The sequence below is a fragment of the Chanodichthys erythropterus genome, chromosome 9 (genome assembly GCF_024489055.1).
Source record: "Chanodichthys erythropterus isolate Z2021 chromosome 9, ASM2448905v1, whole genome shotgun sequence".
NCBI classification, from domain to species: domain Eukaryota; kingdom Metazoa; phylum Chordata; class Actinopteri; order Cypriniformes; family Xenocyprididae; genus Chanodichthys; species Chanodichthys erythropterus.
Window position 1 is genome coordinate 6,464,492 of NC_090229.1, and position 22,599 is coordinate 6,487,090.

General features: G+C 36.7%; 2 protein-coding genes across 3 annotated transcripts in view; one reads left to right on the forward strand and one right to left on the reverse strand.

Moving 5' to 3' along the window:
- Positions 1 to 679: 679 nt before the first annotated feature.
- Positions 680 to 3,996, reverse strand: cldn5a (claudin 5a). The gene is made up of 2 exons (XM_067394359.1): positions 3,895 to 3,996; positions 680 to 3,468 (listed from the first exon to the last, which is right to left on the reverse strand). The coding sequence occupies exon 2, from the start codon at positions 3,036 to 3,038 to the stop codon at positions 2,391 to 2,393; it is 648 nt and encodes a 215-aa protein (XP_067250460.1). The 5' UTR covers positions 3,039 to 3,468; positions 3,895 to 3,996; the 3' UTR covers positions 680 to 2,390.
- A 21-nt stretch (positions 3,997 to 4,017) lies between these two features.
- zgc:63587 (uncharacterized protein LOC393431 homolog) overlaps positions 4,018 to 22,599 on the forward strand; it is a 47,998-nt gene continuing 29,416 nt past the window's right edge. For both annotated transcript variants that reach the window (XM_067394356.1, XM_067394357.1), the window contains exons 1-7: positions 4,018 to 4,141; positions 12,772 to 12,816; positions 13,228 to 13,327; positions 13,407 to 13,493; positions 15,627 to 15,750; positions 20,591 to 20,725; positions 21,665 to 21,782. In XM_067394356.1, coding sequence (XP_067250457.1) covers positions 12,790 to 12,816; positions 13,228 to 13,327; positions 13,407 to 13,493; positions 15,627 to 15,750; positions 20,591 to 20,725; positions 21,665 to 21,782 — 591 coding nt within the window. In that variant the 5' untranslated portion in view covers positions 4,018 to 4,141; positions 12,772 to 12,789. The remainder of the gene's footprint in view (positions 4,142 to 12,771; positions 12,817 to 13,227; positions 13,328 to 13,406; positions 13,494 to 15,626; positions 15,751 to 20,590; positions 20,726 to 21,664; positions 21,783 to 22,599) is intronic.

Below are 22,599 nucleotides of genomic sequence, written 5' to 3' on the forward strand. Positions count from 1 at the left end.
GCATACATCATCGAGGCGGTCTCATTTAAGACAAGTAACCAAGATTGCAAAGTAAGAAAGAAATTATAGTATTTTACACCTTAAGAGGAATAACAGTCAATTTTATTACGGTTACTTTTCTTAAATAAGACGTATGCAGCCTTCAAATGCGACCTCTGGAGTATGCAGTCTCTGAAATGAGACGCAGCTAATGAAACAGTTTACCGGTAACAGGTTTACTTAAAATATATCAGTTCTGTGAACTCGAAAGAAAAAGATAGTGGTTAATACTCATAAAAGTTCATTTGACTTAACTAATTAGTTTAATTTAAGTTAGTCTTACTCAAACCAATTAACTGTTTTGAACGTTAAGTGATGAATTCATACTTTTGCTGAAAAACAATACAGTCTAAAACATGACTGATTAGTTTGATGCTTCCAAGACTATCGTATATTATTCTTGCACAATTACACATTCATTTAAGCCAAACATATACTTTGCATTAGTGGATATATCAAAACAAATGTCAAAGTTTACAAGACCATCAGCACTGAACACTGCAATCTATATCAACTATAAAAAATTTTATTCGATCTTGCTTTTAGGACAATAATATGCATGAAAAAAAAAAAAAAAAAAAAAAAAAACATTGTTTCTAATTTAAAAAACAAAAAACAAAAAAAAAACTAGTTATGTTTGGATAGAAAGCTTCTTTAAATGATATGTGCAATGTTTTGCTCCATTGCCAGTGAATGTTGGCAAGGCAAATAAGTCAAATGACCCGAATGTGCCAACAGAACAAAAGTTGTTGTTGAATCCGGAGTCTCTTGTATTTTAAATGTAAACAGTAAGACTCAGTTGTTCCAAACTTCTTGTTCTGAGCGTGTGTGTGTTTTTGTACCAGTTCACTTCTACTGGTACTAACCAGTAAAATCAGGTCATGCGGTTCTGCCGCACACTCTTAAGTGTGACTGACGTGTTTTTGCTGCATTGAGTGGCCATATGACCAGCTAAGCCTTAAGAAACAAGGTTTTGGAGAACCAGTTACACTATACTTCACAAATGACTGTACAGTTTTTCATTTTCCAACCACTCGGCTCTGCATCAAACACTTGCCAAACTATTCAGTGACATTTTAATGAATGGGTGAGAACCTTCATTATTCCTTTAATGATAAATATAAGCCTTCATGGCTTTGTTTAGCATCAAAACTAATAACTAAACCAATAAATGTCGTATAAGAATGGCTTTTGCAACCTGATGTTGAGCTTGTATTCGATGCGTATTGGTATGGATTAGAGGTATTAAAAACACAAACATTCATATTTGTGTCAAAACTGTAAATGTTTATTCCAAAGCACAATTATTCAAAAAAGACAATTTTAAAAAAAAAAATACAAAAAATAACCATTTCAGACGAGCTGAATAAACTGAATGTAGAGGTCTTAAGTTCAAGGAACATGAAGATACCCATCCATGAAAGTTTGCATACAGCAAGGCACTATACCGGCAGGATAATCCCAAAAAACAGACATTATCCATAGTGGATGTAGATCCTGCTCGACTTTGTTTCTCGTGTAGCCTTGTTTAGCTTTGAGCAACAGTGTGGACGGGTGAGTTGAGAGTAACAGATCAGTCAGGAGTCGCTGTCTTCAGTTTTCCAGCTGTTTGTCCTGGCTGACATTCCAAGTGTTGAAGAGTCTCTGCAAATGTGCCGAAGCAGATTCCTCCACATTTACACACTAAAACATCACGCCTTCAGCACATTGAACACATCGGTAAACATCTTTGAACAGCTACAGCCACTAACTTAATGGTTTTAGCCTTTTACAAACTTTTACAAGCTTACAAACTTTTCCAGGTACCTAAAATTCAGATATTTTGTCAGATTATTGTTGCTTTTTCACCATGTGAATATCCTCAATAAAGTTTTGAAACAGCATTTTTAACAAAGAGGAAACACTTTACAATAACTTTCATTGTGAAAACAAACATTATGTTTAACAGATCAGTAGTTTATGCACATTTACACATATCAAGTATATCAACTCGGCTCATTATCAGCAACATAGTGCTACTGGAAATTATTATTAAAGGATTAAATCAATTTTAGCCAATCGGATGCTAAATTATATAACAGATCATGCACATTAAAACATGAATACTGTATGTTTCAGGACATTGAATGTATTTTATTGATCTGTTAAGCATTGCATAATGTTCTGTGAAAGTTATTATAAAATGTTCACCTTTTATATCCTCAAAAAGACGTCATGTTAAATAAAGCAAACTGATCCAATCAGTAGTCCAAGATGCTTAAAAAAAGGAAGATCAGTCTGAAGTTTTACAAGAGAGCCGACATATCTGCAGGTGCAACACACAACAACAATTTTATTGTAAAAAATCATCTCTAGACGTAATTCCTCTTGTCATAGTCCCCGTTGGGTGTTGCTCTTTTGGTGGGCGCGTATTTGACCGAGTAGCCGGAGCTTCCAGAGGCCGGACACGAGCAGCAGAGCATGCTTCCCCCGAGCAGCAGCATCGCGGTGGCCGCCCAGCCGATGTAGAGCGCCGATCCGATCTCCCGTTTCTTGGCCGCCGGCACCTGCGGGTTGTAGAAGTCAGAGATGATGCTGTTGGCCATCCAGCACAGGGGCACGAGCATGAATATGGCACTGATGATGTAGATGACCCCTCCGACGTTCACCACCCGCGCCTTCACGTTGTCCGTCTTGATGCAGTTGGTGCACTGCGCGCCGGCGATCACCACCATCAGCCCGATGACGCACATGACCGACGAGATGACCGTGAGAGCGCGCGCGGCTTGGAGGTCGTGGCCGAGGGCGAGCATGGAGTCGTGGATCTTGCACTGCATCTGGCCGGTGCTCTGCACGACGCACGACATCCACAGGCCGTCCCAGATGGTCTGCGCCACCACGATGTTGGCCTCGATGAAGGCGGTCACCTTCCAGGTGGGCAGCCCGCAGGCGACCATCTCCAAGAGCGTGCCGAAGACGCACAGGATCAGACCCAGGATCTCCAGAGCCGCGGAGGCCATCTCTTTCACTCCTTATAGTGCTTAAATATATCTGTGCACCTGTTGGGAACGTTTGAGTCTTCAATCCGAAGTTTTCCTTTCTTCTAAAAACTTTTGTCCAAAGTTGTTTCTTCTCCCCCAAAGGTGTTCCTTTCCAATATCTTCTATCCAAACGTTTTCCTCTCAGATCAGTCAACAAAAACTGGAGCGCTTTGATCAGGTGGACAGCATCTCCTCGCTGCGTCTCCTCTGTGCTTTGACTAACGGACTTTTCCTGGACTGGGAATAAGTGGAGTGGAATAATAGCGGTACGCCAAGAGGAGGGGTGCGTGCGTGCGTGCGTGTGTTTGTGTGTTCAAGACTGAAGTGAAACTTTTATCCAATCGCACAAGAGAGCATCTGTTGCTCGCCAATGAGGATGCAGAGAAGCTGTGCGCTTGTGTGTGAAAGTCTAAGGGGGGTATATAAATGAATAACATGTTAGTTTTTTTTTTAATAAAATCACTTACCATAGCTATATATATATATATATGTATATATATATATATATATATATATATATATATATATATATATATATATATATATATATATATATATATATATATATATATATATATATATATATATATATATATATATATATATATATATATAACTGTGAAAAATTTAACTTTTAACTTTAATTTAAAATTTTACTTTTGATTTTTATATATATATATATATATATATATATATATATATATATATATATATATATATATATATATATATATATATATCAAAAGTTAAAATTCTCACTTAAATATCATTAATAAAATATTTAGTCACAAATCCTGATGCGTGTTTAGACATGTCGAAAGCACTGGAAACAGACCGCTCCTAGAAACTGTAACCTGTCTCCGCCATCTTGGCTCTAATTCGCCGCTCTATCGGCCGTCCTCCACATTAGTACTTGAGCCGTAATGACTTCCGTTGCGCCGGGGTCTCAATCCATCAGGCATTATGGGATAAGGGCGGAATTGTAGCGGTTTCCGGATTCCCTGGATTGGCCTGCTGGAAGAAAGAAAACAAGGGAGGTGGAAAAAAACTCCAGGTTTTTGTGTTTCACGCGTTTATAACAGGTAAGGTCTTCTGGCGTCTAAAAAAGTTAAGTTTCTTCGCATTTGTATCCGGAAGTGATTAATCAGCCGAGTCTTTGTATGAATTTCTGAGCGGCTCCAGTAACTGTTGCATGTCAAAAGTTGATACAAAGTTACATTCAAATGAAGTTTCTTGAAATGGTATAGTTGTATTACTGGATACATTGTTTTTCTCTTTGAAACCGTAAGATGACACACATATGTTTTGTTTTAGTGCGGGTGTGTCAGTTTTACATGTGTTACGTGCTCTGAATTAAGAACACTTTATCTAGCAGGGTGTGGACGAGAGGAGGTGTTTTCACTAGAAATGGGGTGCTATAAAAATATACCCAAGGTTATCTGTTATTTCATTAATAAATTACATAGGAATTTGGCATCATGTGGATTCAGAGAGGGGTTTGGGGGAGTCGAGGAGATGATGGCCAGAGTTTGACAGCACATGTCAGTTTAATAACACGTTCACTGCTTGGAACAAACCTCCTCACTTTTAACATGTCCTCCCGAGAGCCAACCATTCACTATGAATTAATTTGTTTACCATTTCCGAGAACACGCATACCACTTTTCGGGCAGGTGTGGCCTAATAGTTAGAGAGTCAGACTGGTAACCTGAAGGTTGCCCTTGAGCAAGACACCTAACCCCCAGTCGCTCCTCGGATGCCACAGCAAAAACATCTGCCCTCTGCTCCATGTGTGTGTGTGTGTGTTCACTACTCCTAATGTGTGTACACTAAGTGGAAGGGTTAAATTCTGAGTATGAGTTACCATACTTGGCCTTCACATGTCACTTTCACTTTTATCTTAAAGAGAATATGAAGAGTTTGGTTCCAAAATGCAATAACTCCATTTTGATTAATTTGAGTAAAAAGGTGTTTTCTTTACCACGAAGGTGGCAAGATGAAAACCACTATTTTCTGTTTCAAACGTTCACATAGCAACTTTTGGTTATAAAAACATTAAAAATTCAAATCTACATTTTGATTTTAAAAAGTTTATTATAAAAAAAATATTATTTTTTTTTCCCAAAATGCAAATCCATGACACTTTTTTTTTTCAAAATGCAGTTAATCCATCAATATAAAAGTTATTTTTCAAATTGAAAATACTCAACAAAGTAAGTTGATTCACATATATGATAGAGTCTAAACTTTGCCAATATTTATCTTATACAGGCATTTTACTAAAAATACATTCAGCCGTCGTTCCCAAAATGAATTCAACAGGTCATCTTGTTAATGTTATAAATTATTTGTCATTACCGATTAAAGAGTATCTGGCACCACCGCACGGTTAAATAAACACATTTTCTGAGTACAGTGGTATTAAAAACGGCTTTGTAAAAAAGCCTTCAATGAATGGTGCGCTGTGATTGGTTGAGCAGATATATCGCGTTCTGCAGAAAAATGAGTCTGGCGTTTGTCGCGTTTTGGAAAGAAAGGGAGAAAACATGACAGAATAACACGACGGATATCGCATTTTGCGCAAAATTAATAAATGTCTTTTCAATACTGACCAGATACAATACTGATTTTGGCGGAAACTCAGTTTTTTTGAAAATGGTGTTTATCGCGTTTTGGAACCAAACTCCCTATATATTCTGGCCTTTTCTGTTTGTTAAAGGGTTAGTTCAACCAAAAATTACATTTCTGTCATTAATTATTCACCCTCATGTCATTCCACACCCGTAAGGCTTCGGAACACGAATTAAGATATTTTTGATGAAATCTGAGAGCTTTCTGTCCCTCCATTGACAGCTATGCAACTACCACTTTCAAGCCCCAGAAAGGTAGTAAAGACATCATTAAAGTAATCCAGTGTAGTCACATGGATTATTGTAACAATGTCTTTACTACCTTTCTGGGGCTTGAAAGTGGTAGTTGCATAGCTGTCAATGGAGGGACAGAAAGCTCTCAAATTTCATCAAAAATATCTTAATTTGTGTTCTGAAGATGAACGAAAGTCTTACGGGTGTGGAACTACATGAGGGAGAGTATTTAATGACAGAATTTTCATTTTTGGGTGAACTAACCCTTAATTTGTTAGTATGTGGTACACATTAAAATGTTCTAATAATACAATATATATAATAGTGGTTTTAATTAAATATTAATATATCAATATTAATTATCAATAAATTATTAAATATCAATGTTACTATTAATTATATTTTTAATATTATTTAGTTTATAGGCCTAATAATAGAATTGAAAGTGGTCATTGCACCTTTTGATGCCCAGAAAGGTAGTTGAAAACATGGTTAAAACAGTCAACTTGACTACAGTGGTTCAACCTTAATGTTATGAAGTGACAAGAATACTTTTTGTGTGCAAAAACGGAACCGTTGTCATACGTAGTGAACTTTACGTCCGAATGCCAACTCAGTATTGGCCAAAGCTGAACACGTGAGCAGCACGACGCATTCGCGTGTGATGCTGCCAATAATGAACCGACATTCGGACGTAAACTGAGTTCACTATGTATGACAATGGTTCAAAAGAGTTTTATTTTTTTCTGAATTGTAGTCATATGTTGTTTCAGTGAAAAACAAAAAACTTCAGGCAGCTCGTATTCATCAAAATTATATCTTTTAGCTCGTGTTATGTTAAAATAACCCTGAACCTAAGTAGAAGTGGCCCGAAAGGAAATCCCCAATTTATAATGAGCAGGATTTTGGCTTTTGGCAAGAGATGTGACAAGTAAACAAGATGAGTTTCTAAATGACCTCTTCATTATAACAGACTGTTAGCTGCTTAGGTACTCCTTGGTGTTTACTGCATGTATAAAGATACTGTGATTCTGGTTTTGCACTGAGAAATGTTTAACATTTTGGGGATATTTTAAATTGCATGACTTTTTTAGCCACCTATTATGTTTTATTTGGCACAGAAAGTAACCCTTCTCTCTTTTTTTTGTACATATTTTGTATAAATAAAGTTAGAACAAATTGGAAACGAAAGCTACATTTGAATAAACATTGTGAAAAGTTTTCATAAACATTTCAAAGCATGAAGGCTTTTTAGAATGGCAAAAAATCACTGAATTTAAGTGAACACGTACACTACCGTTTGGGGTTGGCAGGATTTTTTAATGTTTTTGTAAGAAGCCTCTTCTGCTCACCAAGGCTGCAGGCTATTTGTTTGATCAAAGATACAGTAAAACTGTAGTATTTTAAAATATTTAGGGCTGTCATTTGGATTTTTTTTTTCAATTGAACTTTACCCATATCAAGTAACCGGCAAAATACCGGAAATAGCACATTTCACGACGAAAATCCATGAACCGCATTATTAGACCATTTTCTAAGGCTGCGCGATGTATTAAAACCATTTAAAAACCATACTATACTATGAACACAATCTGCGCCATTTCATCAGGATTGTAACAGAAATCATTTATAAACCTACACCATCACAGGAGAATAAATCAATATGTTTCTAAATATGCAAAATGTTCATCGTGATTTCAAAATAAAAGTTTAAACCCTCTCTCTGCATTTCTATTATAAAGAAGTGGCCAAATATTAAAGTTAACATTTGAATTAAATGACGTTTGGCCAATATTTTGATCTGTTGTAAAGTGTAACAACACCAGGCATTTGTTATAATACTCCAGTCTTCAGTGTCCCATGATCCTTCAGAAATCATTCTAATATGCTGATTTGCAGCTCAGGAAACATTTCTGATTATTATCAATGCTGAAAACAGTTGTGCTACTTTTTATTTTTTGTGGAAACAGAGATACATTTTTTTCGGGATTCTTTATTGAATTGAAAGTTAAAAAGATTCAGAATTTTGATTTCTATTGAATTTTCTATTTATATTTGCATTGACGAGGCTGTCAGTGGATTTTAGAAGGTGGATTGACACACTTCTGTTAATCGGCACAGTTATCAGCCAATAGTTTTGAAGTGATCGGTTAATCAGCCCGGGGTGTGTTTCTCAAAAGCATCATTTTCCTACAATTGAACTCCAGAACTTGCAACCATAGTCACTTTTGGGAAACGCACCTGTGGCCGAAAACTAGTGTAAATGTTGTAGGCCTGTAAGAGCTGCGTGTGGTTACACTTGGTGCCGTGAGGTTTAGGGTGTGAGTGAAACTGTCGAAGGTCAATAAGCGCTGTGTGTGTGGTTATACTTGGTGCCGTGAACCGGATGGGAGTGAGGTTTAGTGCCGTGAGTGTTACTGTCGTAGGTATGTGTGTAAAACCTCACCTCCCCAATCTTAAGAGTTGATCTAGCGACTGATGCTAGAGGCTGCAGTCTTTAGCTTCCTTGTAAGAGTGACTGCCTCCCACGCCGTTGTTGTATTGCTAGTAAACTGTTAGTAGGCCCCCAGTAAGAGCTGTACCTGTAAAACTTCACTCGCCCGATCTCAAGAGGCCCGCCTCCCATGCCGGAGACCTCAGTTCGAATCCCGCTCAGAGCAGGTTGAGTAGGACCGGTTACACTTGCTGTATTGCTGGTAAACTGTTAGTAAACTGTTTCACTCTGCTAGTATGGAGTAGAAAGTGAAGATTGTCTCTGCTGTCTTGGTTCTGTATGTCCCTGTCATCAAAGGTCTTTCTGTCTTTTTTCTCTTTATTTACATCTTTAACCTTTCACCCCTCCTCTTTCTTCCTTTATCACGTCTCATCCCATCCTCTCAATTCCTGTCCTGTATGGATGTGTTATTTCCGTCAGTGTTTGAAAGCGATTCCGCCTTTTGTCTTGAAAATCATTCATCAATATGCCAGAGCAGAGCCGCTCTTCAGAGGTGAAGTGAATAGCACCGGGGGTCGTGAGGAGGCACGTTTCACTCATAAACTCAAGTGCTGCTTTAGCTCGGTTTTGCAATAGCGGTGCTGTTATGACCCGCGAGCCAACAGCAAACCCAGCTTTCTGATCTGACTGTATCAGTCACATGTCTCACGAGCTTACGATCCGTTAAGCTCCATCAGGAATTCTGTTAAGAACCTCAAAACCATTTTATGGTAAAAATGGTAAATCTCTTAAGTCAGGTCACCACCTGTGCTCGCATTTGAGGGTGAGGCAGAGTTGAAAGTCGGTGTGTTTGTTAAATCTTTTCTTGGTTTTGGAGTTTAATGCACGTTAATGCAAAAATCACCCGCGGAGCTACTCTCTGTAATCTCTGTGGTGATAATGAGGCCACTCGTTTAATCTGCAACTAGTTTATCCTTCACGTAATTTCCAGCCAGCAATAACAAGACCTCCCAAAGTGTGTGTATGTGATAAAATGGGAATAAAGACAGCACCACAACACCCACAGTCTGACATTTATCTTAGATTATAGTTTCCATGCTTTCCAGCTCTGGGGAGTAGAAACACTCATGATCACAAAAATGAAGATCTGTCAATATTACAGCTGTTCGGCTTTCACAGTAATGACCTTCTTTCTTGTTTGGTACTTATTTTGTAAAAATTAGGTTAGAACATATTTGAAACTAAACCTAAATATGATTAAATATTGTGTAAGATGTTCAGATAATTATGACATTTCACAGCATGATGACTTGTAACAGCACAAAATTGCTCAATTTAAAGCGGTCCTACTATGCTTTTTACGCTGCTGAACTTGTAATGTTGCTGCTTGAGCATGAAAAAGGTCTGCAAAGTTCCCAAGTCACTCCAAAGGGAGTTATTTTGTATATCAGTGCGCATTGTTACCCTGAAACGCCTCCATTTTAGTCTTCAGCAAACATGTCACAATATCCCTTGTTTAAATAATTCCTGCTCAAGGCAAATGCAACATAAAGGGGCGGGGCCTGGTTGAGTTAGTAGAATGTTGAAACACGCGGTTACGGTAAGGGGCGGGACATTTCCCAAACACGCTCAAAGAGGTTGATCAGTCACAACACACTGCTCCAGCTGACCAATCAGAGCACATTACGCTTTTCAGAAGGAGGGGCTTAATAGAGACAGGAACTGAGGCCGACAGACTGAAAAGACAGGAGATGCAAGGGGTGGGCGATATGACCAAATTCTTATTTCAGGATATGAGAAATGTTTGTACAGAAATGTAATAATCAGATGTAAAAATAAAATATTGCATAGTCATCACTGGATGAATTAGCCTAAATATAAATTGATTTATATTAAAGCTAAAAAAGGTATTCAAAGATATTTTCTCTTTTGTTTGATTGACATTAATGACAGAGCAGCAGGTTTATTAGGCTGCTGTCACTTTAAGACCAAATGCATGGATCCATTATACTGATATACTGATAAATAAAAAATGAACTTAAAATGAAAGGGAATCACAAACATATGTTACATTCATTTAGCAAAGATAAAGTTCTTTGGGCTTTTCGATGTTTTTTTTTTTTTTTTTTTTTTTTTTTTGAAAACTACAAATTCTAAATAAACTTTTAAGGTTGTTTGAAAATGAGCAAAATTGGGTTTTGAGTTACTCCATTTAGTTTGAATATAAAATTTAGACCATGATGGAAATGCAGATTAGTCGGGATGAATCGTTTGCAAAATAAAAGTCTGTGTTACGTAATCTATGTGTGTGTTCTGTGTATATTAAAGGTGCTAAAGAGGATGTTTTATTTTATACATTTTTGCAATATTACTTGAAACTGTCTTTACTAACTGATAAAAGACTATTTATTAGGTGCACTGAAAGGAATAATATTAATATACATCATCTGTGCACGAGGTAGGGCCTTAAAAACATCATCGCGTAAACGATTGGCCCTCTGGCTTGTCAATCACTGCCGTGACGTTCCTGCGCGCTCCAGTAACTTTCCACACTCCACAGGCGCCGCATGCAATGTTTTTGTCAGGAGACAGGAGTAACAACTGCAGATTATGAGTTACCTGCGGTGAGTCCGACATAATGAATCCACTAACACGACACAGCGAATGCCGGTGGTAAACACTCGTGTTCCAATACTCGTGCACCAGTTTTGGGAGGCGTTCCCTCGAAATGAGCTGTAAAGGAGGGGGGTTGTTCTTACGCATGCGCTCATTTAAAAAACTCACTAACAGTCTTTGGTTTCTCAGTCGACGAAAAGATCCTCTTTAGCACCTTTAATTATGTATATATAAATACATGCACATACATGTATATATTTAAGAAAAAAATTATATTTATATATAAAATATTTATATTTATATGTAATCTAAAATATATATAAATATGTATATTTATTTATACATGTATATGTTTTTTAAATTTATACATGTATGTGCATGTATTTATATATACATAATTAATATTCACAGAACACACACATATATTACGTAAACACAGACTTTTATTTTGCAAACGATCAATCATGATTAATCGTTGTGCAGCCCTAATTTCAGTGGAAAAGCGTGGCGATACACCACCTTTCAAAAGATTGGTACAGGTAAGATTTTTTTAAATGTTTTTGAAAGAAGCCTCTTATGCTCACCAAGGCTGATTAAAAAAACAGTAAAACTGTAATATTGTGAAATATCATTACAATTTAAATGTAATTTATTTCTGTGATGCAAAGCTGATTTTTCCTCTCTTGGGAGTAGAAAGTTAAACACTCATAAAAATGAAAAACTCAGTCTGTCAGTATTACAGCTGTTAGGCCTTCACAGTGAAGACTTTCAGCCCTGCTGTCTCTGAATCCAACACACCTTCACCCAAACCCAAACCCCATAAAGCACATTTGAGTGTTTTTGGGTGGTTTTGTGTGTGTGTGTATGTGTGTGAGCCTTCATTTATGGGGAGTGGTGGAAATGTAGGAAAGCGTTTCCAGGAAGATAAAAGATAAACAGCATTGTTCCCTCCCTGTCGTCACCCCTCACTCTCCTCTTCATGTCTAACACACTCACACACTCCAGCTTCTCCAGAACAGTTTGTTCCCCATCAAAATCATCAGCCCAACCCCATGCAGATCCGTAACAGTGTGTGTAGGATGATCAGATTGATGGAGAGTTTCAATTGGCTGTGCCTCCATTAAATGTGAATGTTTCATTTGATTGGAATGTGAAGGATTATTTTAATAGCTATCTATTGCATTTGAGATGCAATACATATTAGTGACCTCACCATACCAGTATTTATTTACTTTCATTACTTGCGTTCAAAAATTTGGGGTCATTACAATTTAAAAAAAACTTAAATATATTAATACTTTTATTCAGTAAGGATGCATTAAATTGATGAAAAGTGACAGTAAAGACATTTATAATGTTACAAAAGATTTCAATTTCAAATAAATGCTGTTCTTTTGATCTTTCTATTCATCAAAGAATCCTGAAAAACAGTGTACCACGGTTTCCATAAAAATATGAAGCATTGTTTTCACAATTGATAAAAATAAATATTTCTTGAGCAGCAAATCAGCATATTAGAATGATTTCTGAAGGATCATGTGACACTGAAGACTGGAGTTTTGTTTAGAATTTTTTAGGAATGTTTCTTCTTTTGTTTATTTATTATTATTTTACAGTATTTTAGTGTTATATTGGCCACCCACTTCTCTAGATATCAGTACTGACATCAGTCCTTAAAAACTCATATCGATTGACCATCTCTGATTAGTTCTCTCTGAGCGAGTTCAAGAGAAATCTAGCAAGACTTTTGACTTTAGCAAGATTAATTTATTTGCTGTTTTTTTTTTTCTTCATCTAGTTGTCAGGCAGGAACGTCATGTCGCAGTCTGGAGAAAAAGGAAAGGTAAGACAGACACTCCTACACTTATTTAAAGGCAAAGTGTGTAATTGTTTTGGATAGTTTCATGTTTTGTTGTCTCCGTTTAATGATCAGAGTTAGTATGAGTGAGTAAGTCATTTTCCTAAGCAGTTACTTTTACTCGGTCGTGCTTTCAAAACATTGGTTTGTTATTTGAGCAACCAGATATGTCCACATCTGACTCATCTAATGGATTGAGTTTGGGTGGGACTGTTGATTTTCATGGTCAGTGGAAGATGAGGGAAGTGTTTGGGAAAATTATTATTATTTTTGCAATAACGATTGTTATACTATAGTTTGCAATTCCAAATAAATCAATGCATTTTACCTTTAGGTATTAAATGTTTACGTATTAAACTTGTACATCAGTGTAACAGTTCTGATGTGTGTTTCTAGTTTCCTGATGCTGCAGGATATGTGGGATTTGCTAACCTGCCCAATCAGGTGCACAGGAAGTCTGTGAAGAAAGGCTTTGAGTTTACACTCATGGTTGTAGGTGCGTGACATATAAATACAGACATGGATTCAGACAGACACACACTGTGCTTTTAACCGAGTGTTATTTGTTAACTTAGGAGAGTCTGGTCTTGGTAAATCAACCCTCATCAACAGCCTCTTCCTGACTGACCTCTACCCAGAGCGCTATATACCTGGAGCGGCAGGTAACACACATGCACACACACACACGCACACACACACACACACACACACACACACACACACACACACACACACACACACACACAGAGGGGTCCCCTGAGGTCTTTATTAACTCTAAAGGATATTGTGTCCAAAACCAAAATAATCCCTAGCCTTCATGAGAAATCCTCTGTAGATGAACTTTATTTTGGCCCAATGTAATTTTTATTATTCTGATTATTATCAGAATAAGAATTGTAGTTATTTTTACCGTTATCATGCACATATGATGAACTCGCATACAGTAGGTTTGTTACTGGCCACTGTTTTGATCTACTTATGTCAAATGCAAAACACATTTCTATGGATTTTTTCGGTGACGCACCTAAAAATATTTTGTCGATCAATATATTGCATTATTTATGTCACGCAATGTTGTCATCATGAACTCACTTTCTTCAGCACCTCAAAATGTGATGTCTTCTTTACCGCCATGTTTACGAATCTGCTCATGACATCATCTGTGTACGTCACATTGTGACGGAGTGGAATAGATGCAATTGAAGTGTTTAGATGCCTGTTTATTGTGATTAAAATCTGCATACGCCACATATTTTACTACGATTATGGTTACTATGATTATGAGCTTAATTGCATCAGTTTGATCAAAGTGTTGTGTTTACATGGGGTAAAGTTTAATCACAGTATTGCCTAAATCTCATTATAATCGCATTATGAGGCTGTATGGAAATATAGCCTGTGTTATTTTGGTATCATTCAGATACTATTATAGATTTTATTACTTGTTTGAATTAGGTTATTTTAGGTTATTTTTTTCATTTTCCTTTTAATTTGACTTAATTATATAGTTTTATATAGTTTTATTAATTGTTTTTTGTTGCAAAAACTGAGGCAATGAGATCCAGGCAGTCCAGCAATGATTATTTCAGAGAGCAAATTTGAATAAGGAATAACAAATTAAGTAAAAATTATAAAAACAAAACAAATTAATTAATTAATAGTTAATAATTTAATCCAGAGTATTGTATCTAATTGATGAAGATCTGAATATAGAGAAAGAAGGAACAAAACTAAGACATTTGCAGTATGAAATGAGAGGCAGAAGAGAAGAAGCAGCTAGAAGTAGAAGATGCAGAAGAGATGCGAGAAGCAAAAAGAGCAAAAAGAGAAAAGAGCAAAGGAAAAAGCTAAACTGTCAAAGACCCAGTCCGTTTTGTACCATAAGCTTAAGAAAATTTGCATCCCACTCTATCTTATGTTTTGGTCTAATAAGAAAAGGTCGAACAGACTTATCCATTATGTCATAGCTGGTGTAACGGCTAGGGCAGAGTGACTGATCAAATGTCAAAAGATAGATGAAAATTAATACAGAAGGTGTTGTTTTGACACCCTTAAGAGAATTTTGCCGATCTTGCATTATCACATGTCTGCAGGAATGGAAACAGACATATTTTCATAAAAAGGTACATCAAGTTCAAATGAGCAACTAATTCTGAAAATATCATCACTTCTGCATTACTTGGCAGGTGTCCAATATCTAACCAAGTCAAGTCACCTTTATTTATATAGCGCTAATATATATATCACAAATTATTAATGAAAATGACAATGATTTATGAAAATGACATTTTTTGCTAAAGTGTTATCTGACATAATTATATTTAAATAAAATATATAAATATATATAACTAAACATTGCTTGAAATGACACTTGCTGTAATATTTTGTCTAATGCAATACCTGTGTCTTCGGTGTCCAGATACTTTTTTTTTTTTTTTTTGTAGAAATAAATATTCTTTTCATCATGATGCAACTCGCAGGGGAATGCAGAACGTTTCTGATTTAGATGCTCATTCGATATAAAATCCCATAAAATCCCTCTGTTGAGCTCTTTGTCTATTAAAGCTCTCTAGAGAACAAGGTTGTTTTCAAGAAACTAATCCTGTCTGTAGCCCAAGGCTTCCTCCCAGTGGTTCTCAGAAAGTGCTCATAAAACTTTTTACATTGCAACAATAAATCATGAGTTTTTTTTTTAATGTGATTTATCTCAATGTACCCCCTCAAATGTTTTTGCACATATTTTGTTCTGTAAACATGAGTGTTATGTTCTGATGGGGGTTTTGTTGTGCTTGCAGAGAAGATCGAGCGCACGGTTCAGATTGAAGCATCCACGGTGGAAATCGAGGAGAGGGGAGTAAAGCTCCGCCTCACTGTAGTGGACACGCCTGGATATGGAGACGCCATCAACAGCCAGGACTGGTCAGTGTGTGTTTACTTTCCTCCCTTTAGAGACATCTATTCAGTTCAATTCACATTATTTGTATAACGCTTTTCACAATACATATAGTTTCAAAGCAGCTTTACAGAAACTGCATGTGTCTACATTACAATTTAGAGTAATCTGTTATCAGAGGTGACTGTCTGTGTAACGTATTTCAGAAATGTACATACAAATCATGCAGTTCCTCATCTAGATGTGTACGTGTGGTGAGAAATGTCTTGGTAGAGAACAGCCTCTGTCAGTGGGTGTGGGAGGTGAACTTTCTTTCTTTGTGAGCCATGTATTTATTTCTAAGTCTGACATTTGATTATCTCAGTTGTCCCATACATTATCATTTTCCCTGTACCATAAAGTATTGGTGGTAAAAAATAACGGGATATTTGCAAAGCACACAGCACATCTGCTGTAAATACATGCTACAGTTCAAAACACTATACATTTATACATCTGCCAAGATTTTAATTTTTGCTACACTGATTCTGCATTGCATTATTGTATTGTTCCAAATTATGTTTTATTACCGATTCGGACACATTTCTTACTATTTGGACACTTAAATTACACTTCTGAATGTCATTATACTTATCCAAATATCAACGCACCTTTTTATTGTCAACTTTTAAAGACAGACATTTGACAAATTGAAGTTTGTCATGTATGAAATGTCACTTGCTCAGTGATATTTTGTTAATGCATTGAAAATAAGACATTTTAAGTGTGCCTTAAAAGGGTGGTTGATTATGATTTCACTTTTAACTTTAGTTAGTGTGTAATGTTGCTGTTTGAGCATAAACAACATCTGCAAAGTTACGACGCTCAAAGTTCAATGCAAAGGGAGATATTTTTTTTACAGAAATCACTTTTTAAAGAATTACAACAAACTGCTTTCTGGGTTGGTGACCTCACAAACCCCAAAATTTACATAAAACCCGCCCCCGAAAACACGCAACAAAGGTGTGAGGCCATGTTGGGCTGCTTTAGTGAAGAGGAAAGAGTTGTTGTAGAAGAGTGTTGTTACTGTCATTTTACACTGGACTGCTTCACAAACGAGGGTGAACGCTGAATTTGCACAAAAGTTTAACATGACGCCACATGCTAGTGGATGAGTTGAATCAACTCCACAGCAACTACAGAAATGTATCCACTAACCATTCAGAAACGTCCAGTTTCATTCTAAAAGTTGTAACTTCTTCCTGAGTCTCTCAATCAGTGTCGACTCCGGTTTGAACAATGTAAGGCTGAACACCGTTACTGACAATCCTCATTTTGGCTGCGTGAGATTCTCCAGCTTTGTTGTTGTTGAGCAACCGAAGCACGAGCTGTGAAAGCTCCGCTTTCAGAGGGCCGGGAGCAGCAGCTCATTTGCATTTAAAGGGACACACACAAAAACGGCGTGTTTTTGCTCACACCCAAATAGAGCCAATTTGACAAGCTATAATAAATGATCTGTGGGGTGTTTTGTAGGGATGTCCCGATCACGTTTTTTTGCCCTCGAGTCCGAGTCCGAGTCATTTGATTTTGAGTATCTACCGATACCGAGTCCCGATCCGATACTTCTATAAAGAATAAAGAAGAGCGAAAAAACAGATCCAGGAACAGTGCTTTTCAGGTTTTTCAGGTATCTGACAGTCGTTTTCACGTACAGAAAATGGATAAAGTAATCAAATATAAAATATCACTGCATCTTTACTGTATAAAATAAATAAAGATTAATCATTATTGAAGTTACAAAAACTATTCAGTCAAGAGCAGTAAGTGATTTCTTTGTTATTTGTTGTTTTATTTAACATTAAAAACAGGCAGCAGGAAAAGTTTTTCTCCCTTTTAAGGCATGCACAATCCAGTACATATACTGTTCCACATGCGCTGTCTTTCTCGACTTATATACGTTCACTTAAGACATAACCGACTATGTTTGCTAGGATACTCGCTAGGACGGGCATTTTTAAATAATTTTTGTATGAATTTGTCCGCTGAAGCGCAAGACGTGAAAGAGAACTCAGTATTTGCGCGCTGACTGGAATAAGCGTGTGCGCGCTTCGGATGAGCGCACACAAATCTTCTCACAGCGCGTGCGAGTTCTCTTTCGCGACTTGTTCTTGAAGGTTTAAATCAGCAAGGTTTAAATGAGTTAGTTTAAACACAGACAGCAACGTGTGCTGTTCAGGTCTCACCTGTATCAACACCCGGGTGATGACGGCGTAAATGACTGGACATGAGAGCAGACGGCACTCGCAGTCAACAGTTTACAAAGAGTGACTGTTTTGTCCACGCTTTCTGATTATCGTTGTTGTAACGTTTTGAGCATCCATCGAATGAAACGTAGCTACATTATTTAAACTCTGTCTGTTTTCCACGTTGCTATTTTAAACAAACCATACGGTACGGTTCGATTTTTTTTTTACCGAAAACCGTTGCACCCCTAATATATATATATATATATATATATATATATATATATATATATATATATATATATATATATATATATATATATATATATATATATATATATATATATATATATCCGAGTCCTGATCGGAAGGTAACGTCCGATTCCGATCGAGTCTGAAACCACGTGATCGGGCCCGATTTCCGATCACATGATCGGATCTGGACATCCCTAGTATTTTGAGCTGAAACTTCACAGACACATTGTGGGGACACCAGAGACTTATATTACATCTTGTAAAAGGGGCATTATATGTCCCCTTTAAGTGTCCAAATGCTTTTTTGGAGTCCACTGTACATGTGAAATGCAGAACAGCATTTTTGATCTAGATTTTTCAAGGAGCGTTTGTCTAAGGTGTGTTAGTTCTCGCTTTCAAAAACAGCAAAATTGAGCACAGATTCAAGGGTCTTGTGTTTTTAAAAGTTTGACTATTTTAATTTAACTGATACATCTTAAAAAACTGCTGTTTTGCATCAAAATTTCCCTTAGGTAGGTGAACTAGCTGTTTATTATTGCAGTTATATCTACCGTAAAATTAGACCTTGCATATAACTATGACCTCCTGAATGGAAGACTGGACTGATTATTAACTTAATACTCAGTGTTATGTGTCTGTGTATCTGCAGAGCACCAGACTATTTACTTTATGGCACTTGATTGTGGTTTATCGGCAGCTGTTGCCTTGTGTTTGTATATTGGTCATTGAGCTTTGCTGAGGAATGCTGGGAACGTCCTGTTTGAAAGAACAATATCCTCCCCATCTCTCACCCACAGACTTCACAGGCCGTTAATGAAAATATGCAATCCACGTTACCTACCTATATTATCATGTCCTTCAGCCTCTCAATAAGGCTGAAATCTAGAAACGTGCAGTGCAGTGATCATATCTGCATGAGAAGCAGAAGTGGCTTAGTGTGTGAGGTTTAGATAAGTCTGGAGACTTTAGAGCAAAAGGGAAGCTTCTGGTGAGAACTGAGGCTACGTTCACACTACTGTCAGTCCAAATCCGATTATTTGTGTATCCGATTGGAATCTGATCTAAAATTATTGACTGTCCACTTGTGTATCGCAACTGTTTAGATCCGATTTGTGTGTCCATGTCGCTGTAGTTGCAGCTGGTTACTAAGGCAGCATTTCTCATTTTTATTTAGTTTAACTTAATATGATAAAAAAATACAACTAAAACTGAAATAAAAATGAATTAAAATGTTATAGGCCTATTTAAAGGGTTAGTTCACCCAAAAATGAAAATTCTGTTATCATTTACTCACCCTCATGTCGTTCCAAACCCATAAGACTTTCGTTCATCTTCAGAAAACAAATGAAGATATTTTTGATGAAATATGAGAGATTTCTGTCCCTTTTTTGATGCTTCAAAAAGTTCAGAAAGCGATCATAAAAATAAGCCATATCAATTGAGCAGTTTATTCCAAATTTTCTGAAGAGACACTATTGCTTTTTATGCTGCATGGATTTAATTTAGACTTTTATTCACATATAAACATTTATCAACTCACACATCAGTTATGATAAACAGAAGCTCAAGCATGTTCACTTGACATATGAGAACCAATGAGGTTCATTCTCGTGTTACGCATCACGTTTGAGCTTCTGCAAGAACCAATGAGGTTCATTCTCGTGTCATGCGACATATTTGAGCTTCTGCAAGAGGTTTGTTCTCGCATGTGAAGCAGGTTCGGTTGAGCTTCTGTTTATGTTCGATAATGTGAATAAGCCTAAATTAAATCTGTTCATCATAAAGCGATCAGAAAATTTGTACTAAACCACTTAATTCATATGGATTAGTTTTATGATCTCTTTATGAACTTTTTGAAGTGGTAGAAATATCTTCATTTGTGTTTTGAAGATGAACAAAGGTTTTTGGAATGACATGAGGGTGATTTGAGGGTGATGACAGAATTTTCATTTTTGGATGAACTAACCTTTTAAAAAACTAATAGAAATGACAAAAACATATTGCAAAATTACTAAATGCATCAACCAAATTCAATTTAAAATGAATTTGGTTGATGCATTTAGTAATTTCAATTTAAAATGAAAGCATAAAATGTAAAAAAACCCAAAAAAACAATAGGATCTCAGTGATGCTAAAATAACACTGGTGCATGTAGTGAGTCTTTGCTGAACAAGGACCTGTAAACATGATGTTGTGGAGAATTTTGATAAGCTTTATCTCGACTAAGTGGTTTTTCTCCATTTTTAAAATGTCCCGTGATTAGATTGTGGTTTTATTCTGCTGAGATCCATATCCGATGTTTGTTTAATGCTCTTGTTTAATACAATAACAAGCTTTTACATCTGAGTATTTCCTTTCAGCTCATTCTCTGCTTTATTCTCTTTGACAGCTTTAAGACGATCATCCAGTATATTGATAATCAGTTTGAGCGATACCTGCACGACGAGAGCGGACTGAACCGCAGACACATCGTTGACAACAGAGTACACTGCTGCTTTTACTTCATCTCTCCGTTTGGACACGGGTAAAACACCTGCACATCTTCTGCCTTTCATCATCAGTCAATAAAACATCTTATTCATGCAGAAAGTGGCTTAGCTTTAGCCCTCAATAAAGGCCTGTTTACACCAAGAGTGATTCATCAAAGCAACATGAGTCACCAACAAAAATCCAAACTGAATTTTACATCAGAACTTTTCCGTTCAAGTTCAAAGGTGATGTGAATTGTCATAAAAAAAACTCAGCTGATAATTTACATACATGACTAAGCGTAAAACTAATTTTCAGCAGCTTCTAACAAAAATCTTCAACAGTCCCAGATAAATGTTTATTGAATTGTCAACAAATATTGCAGCCAAACATCTGCCCATCACATCATTTTAGGGTGAATTTTGGTTGATGCAATGTTTTGTTTCCATTCTTATTATGGTGAAAATCCATGCAAAATCCAAATTTATACACTACCTTTCAGAAGTTTGGAAAAAAAGTCACTTAAGGCTGCATTTATCTGATCAAAAATACAGTAAAAAACAATATTGTGGAATATTATTACAATAGAAAGCAACTGTTTATTATTTGAATATATTTTAAAATGTTCCTGTGATCAAAGCTGAATTTTCAGCATCATTACTCCTCTCTTCAGTGTCACATGATCCTTCAGAAATCATTCTAAGATGCTGATTTGCTGCTCAAGAAACATTTTCTGATTATTATCAATTATTAAAAACAGTTGTGCTACTTCACATGTTTGTGGAAAACGTGATTTTATTTTTTTAAAGATTTTTTAATGAATAGAAAGTCCAAAAGAACAGCATTTATTTGAAATAGAAAGCTTTTGTAACATTATAAATGTAAATATTGATCAATTTAAAGTATCCTTGCTTAAAAAAAAAACAAACTTTTTTTTACTGACCCCATACATTTGTATGTGATTTTTTGCTTCTGTGTACTTGATTTTTCCCAGCCTGAAGCCTCTAGATGTGGAGTTTATGAAGGCGATCCACAGCAAAGTCAACATCGTCCCTGTGATCGCCAAAGCAGACACGCTCACGCTGAAAGAGAGAGACCGTCTCAAGAGAAGGGTGAGGGTCAAGCTTTTTCTCTCTAGAACAAGTATCATGTGATCCATCTAGTTGAAAACATGTTGCAAAACTAACAACAAATAGTATATCTAAGCTTCTTTGTGGTGTAGATTGCAGCTTTTGATTAGTGCACTGAATGTTTGGTGATCAGACGATGTGTTACTATAGTGTAGGGTGTGTACATGTATTCACATTTATGAATTGTGACATTCCTGACAGTCTGGCATGGACACAAGTATGTAAAAAGACACGCTGACCATGTATGTACTGTAGTGCACTGTTCTCCATAGACAATAGTGGTCTCCTTGTGCCGTCTGCAGATGTTTCCCTTTAACACACACAGAATCGCACACCCTCTGGATCGTGTCTGAAGCGAGGTCAGGTGTGTGCTGACCTGCACGCTCCATGTCTTCCTGCCGATATGCTCCGCAGGTTAAGTAGGACGGTGATTATGTGGCGTGTATCTGGCTTGACTTCATCGGGACGTAATCTGTAATCCCAAAGGAAGCTCGTGCAGATCAACATGAGCGCTGGAGCTTGTTCAGCATTTCTGCTGCTGCTTTGAGCACAATTATGTTAATGAACGTAATAGTGGTTTATTTTGCCAGTGAGTATCACACGCCGCCTCTGTGCCTCTTAAAGGATTAGTTCACTTCAGAATTAAAATTTCCTGATAATTTACTCACCCCCAAGATGTTTATGTTTTTTTTCTTCAGTCGAAAAGAAATTAAGGTTTTTGAGGAAAACATTCCAGGATTTTTCTCCATGTAGTGGACTTCAACGGGTTGAAGGTCCAAATGTCAGTTTCAGTGCAGCT

What these genes read in the sequence shown, in the direction of transcription:
- cldn5a (XM_067394359.1), bottom strand. Translation starts at nt 3,038, where the DNA reads ATGGCCTCCGCGGCTCTGGAGATCCTGGGTCTGATCCTGTGCGTCTTC.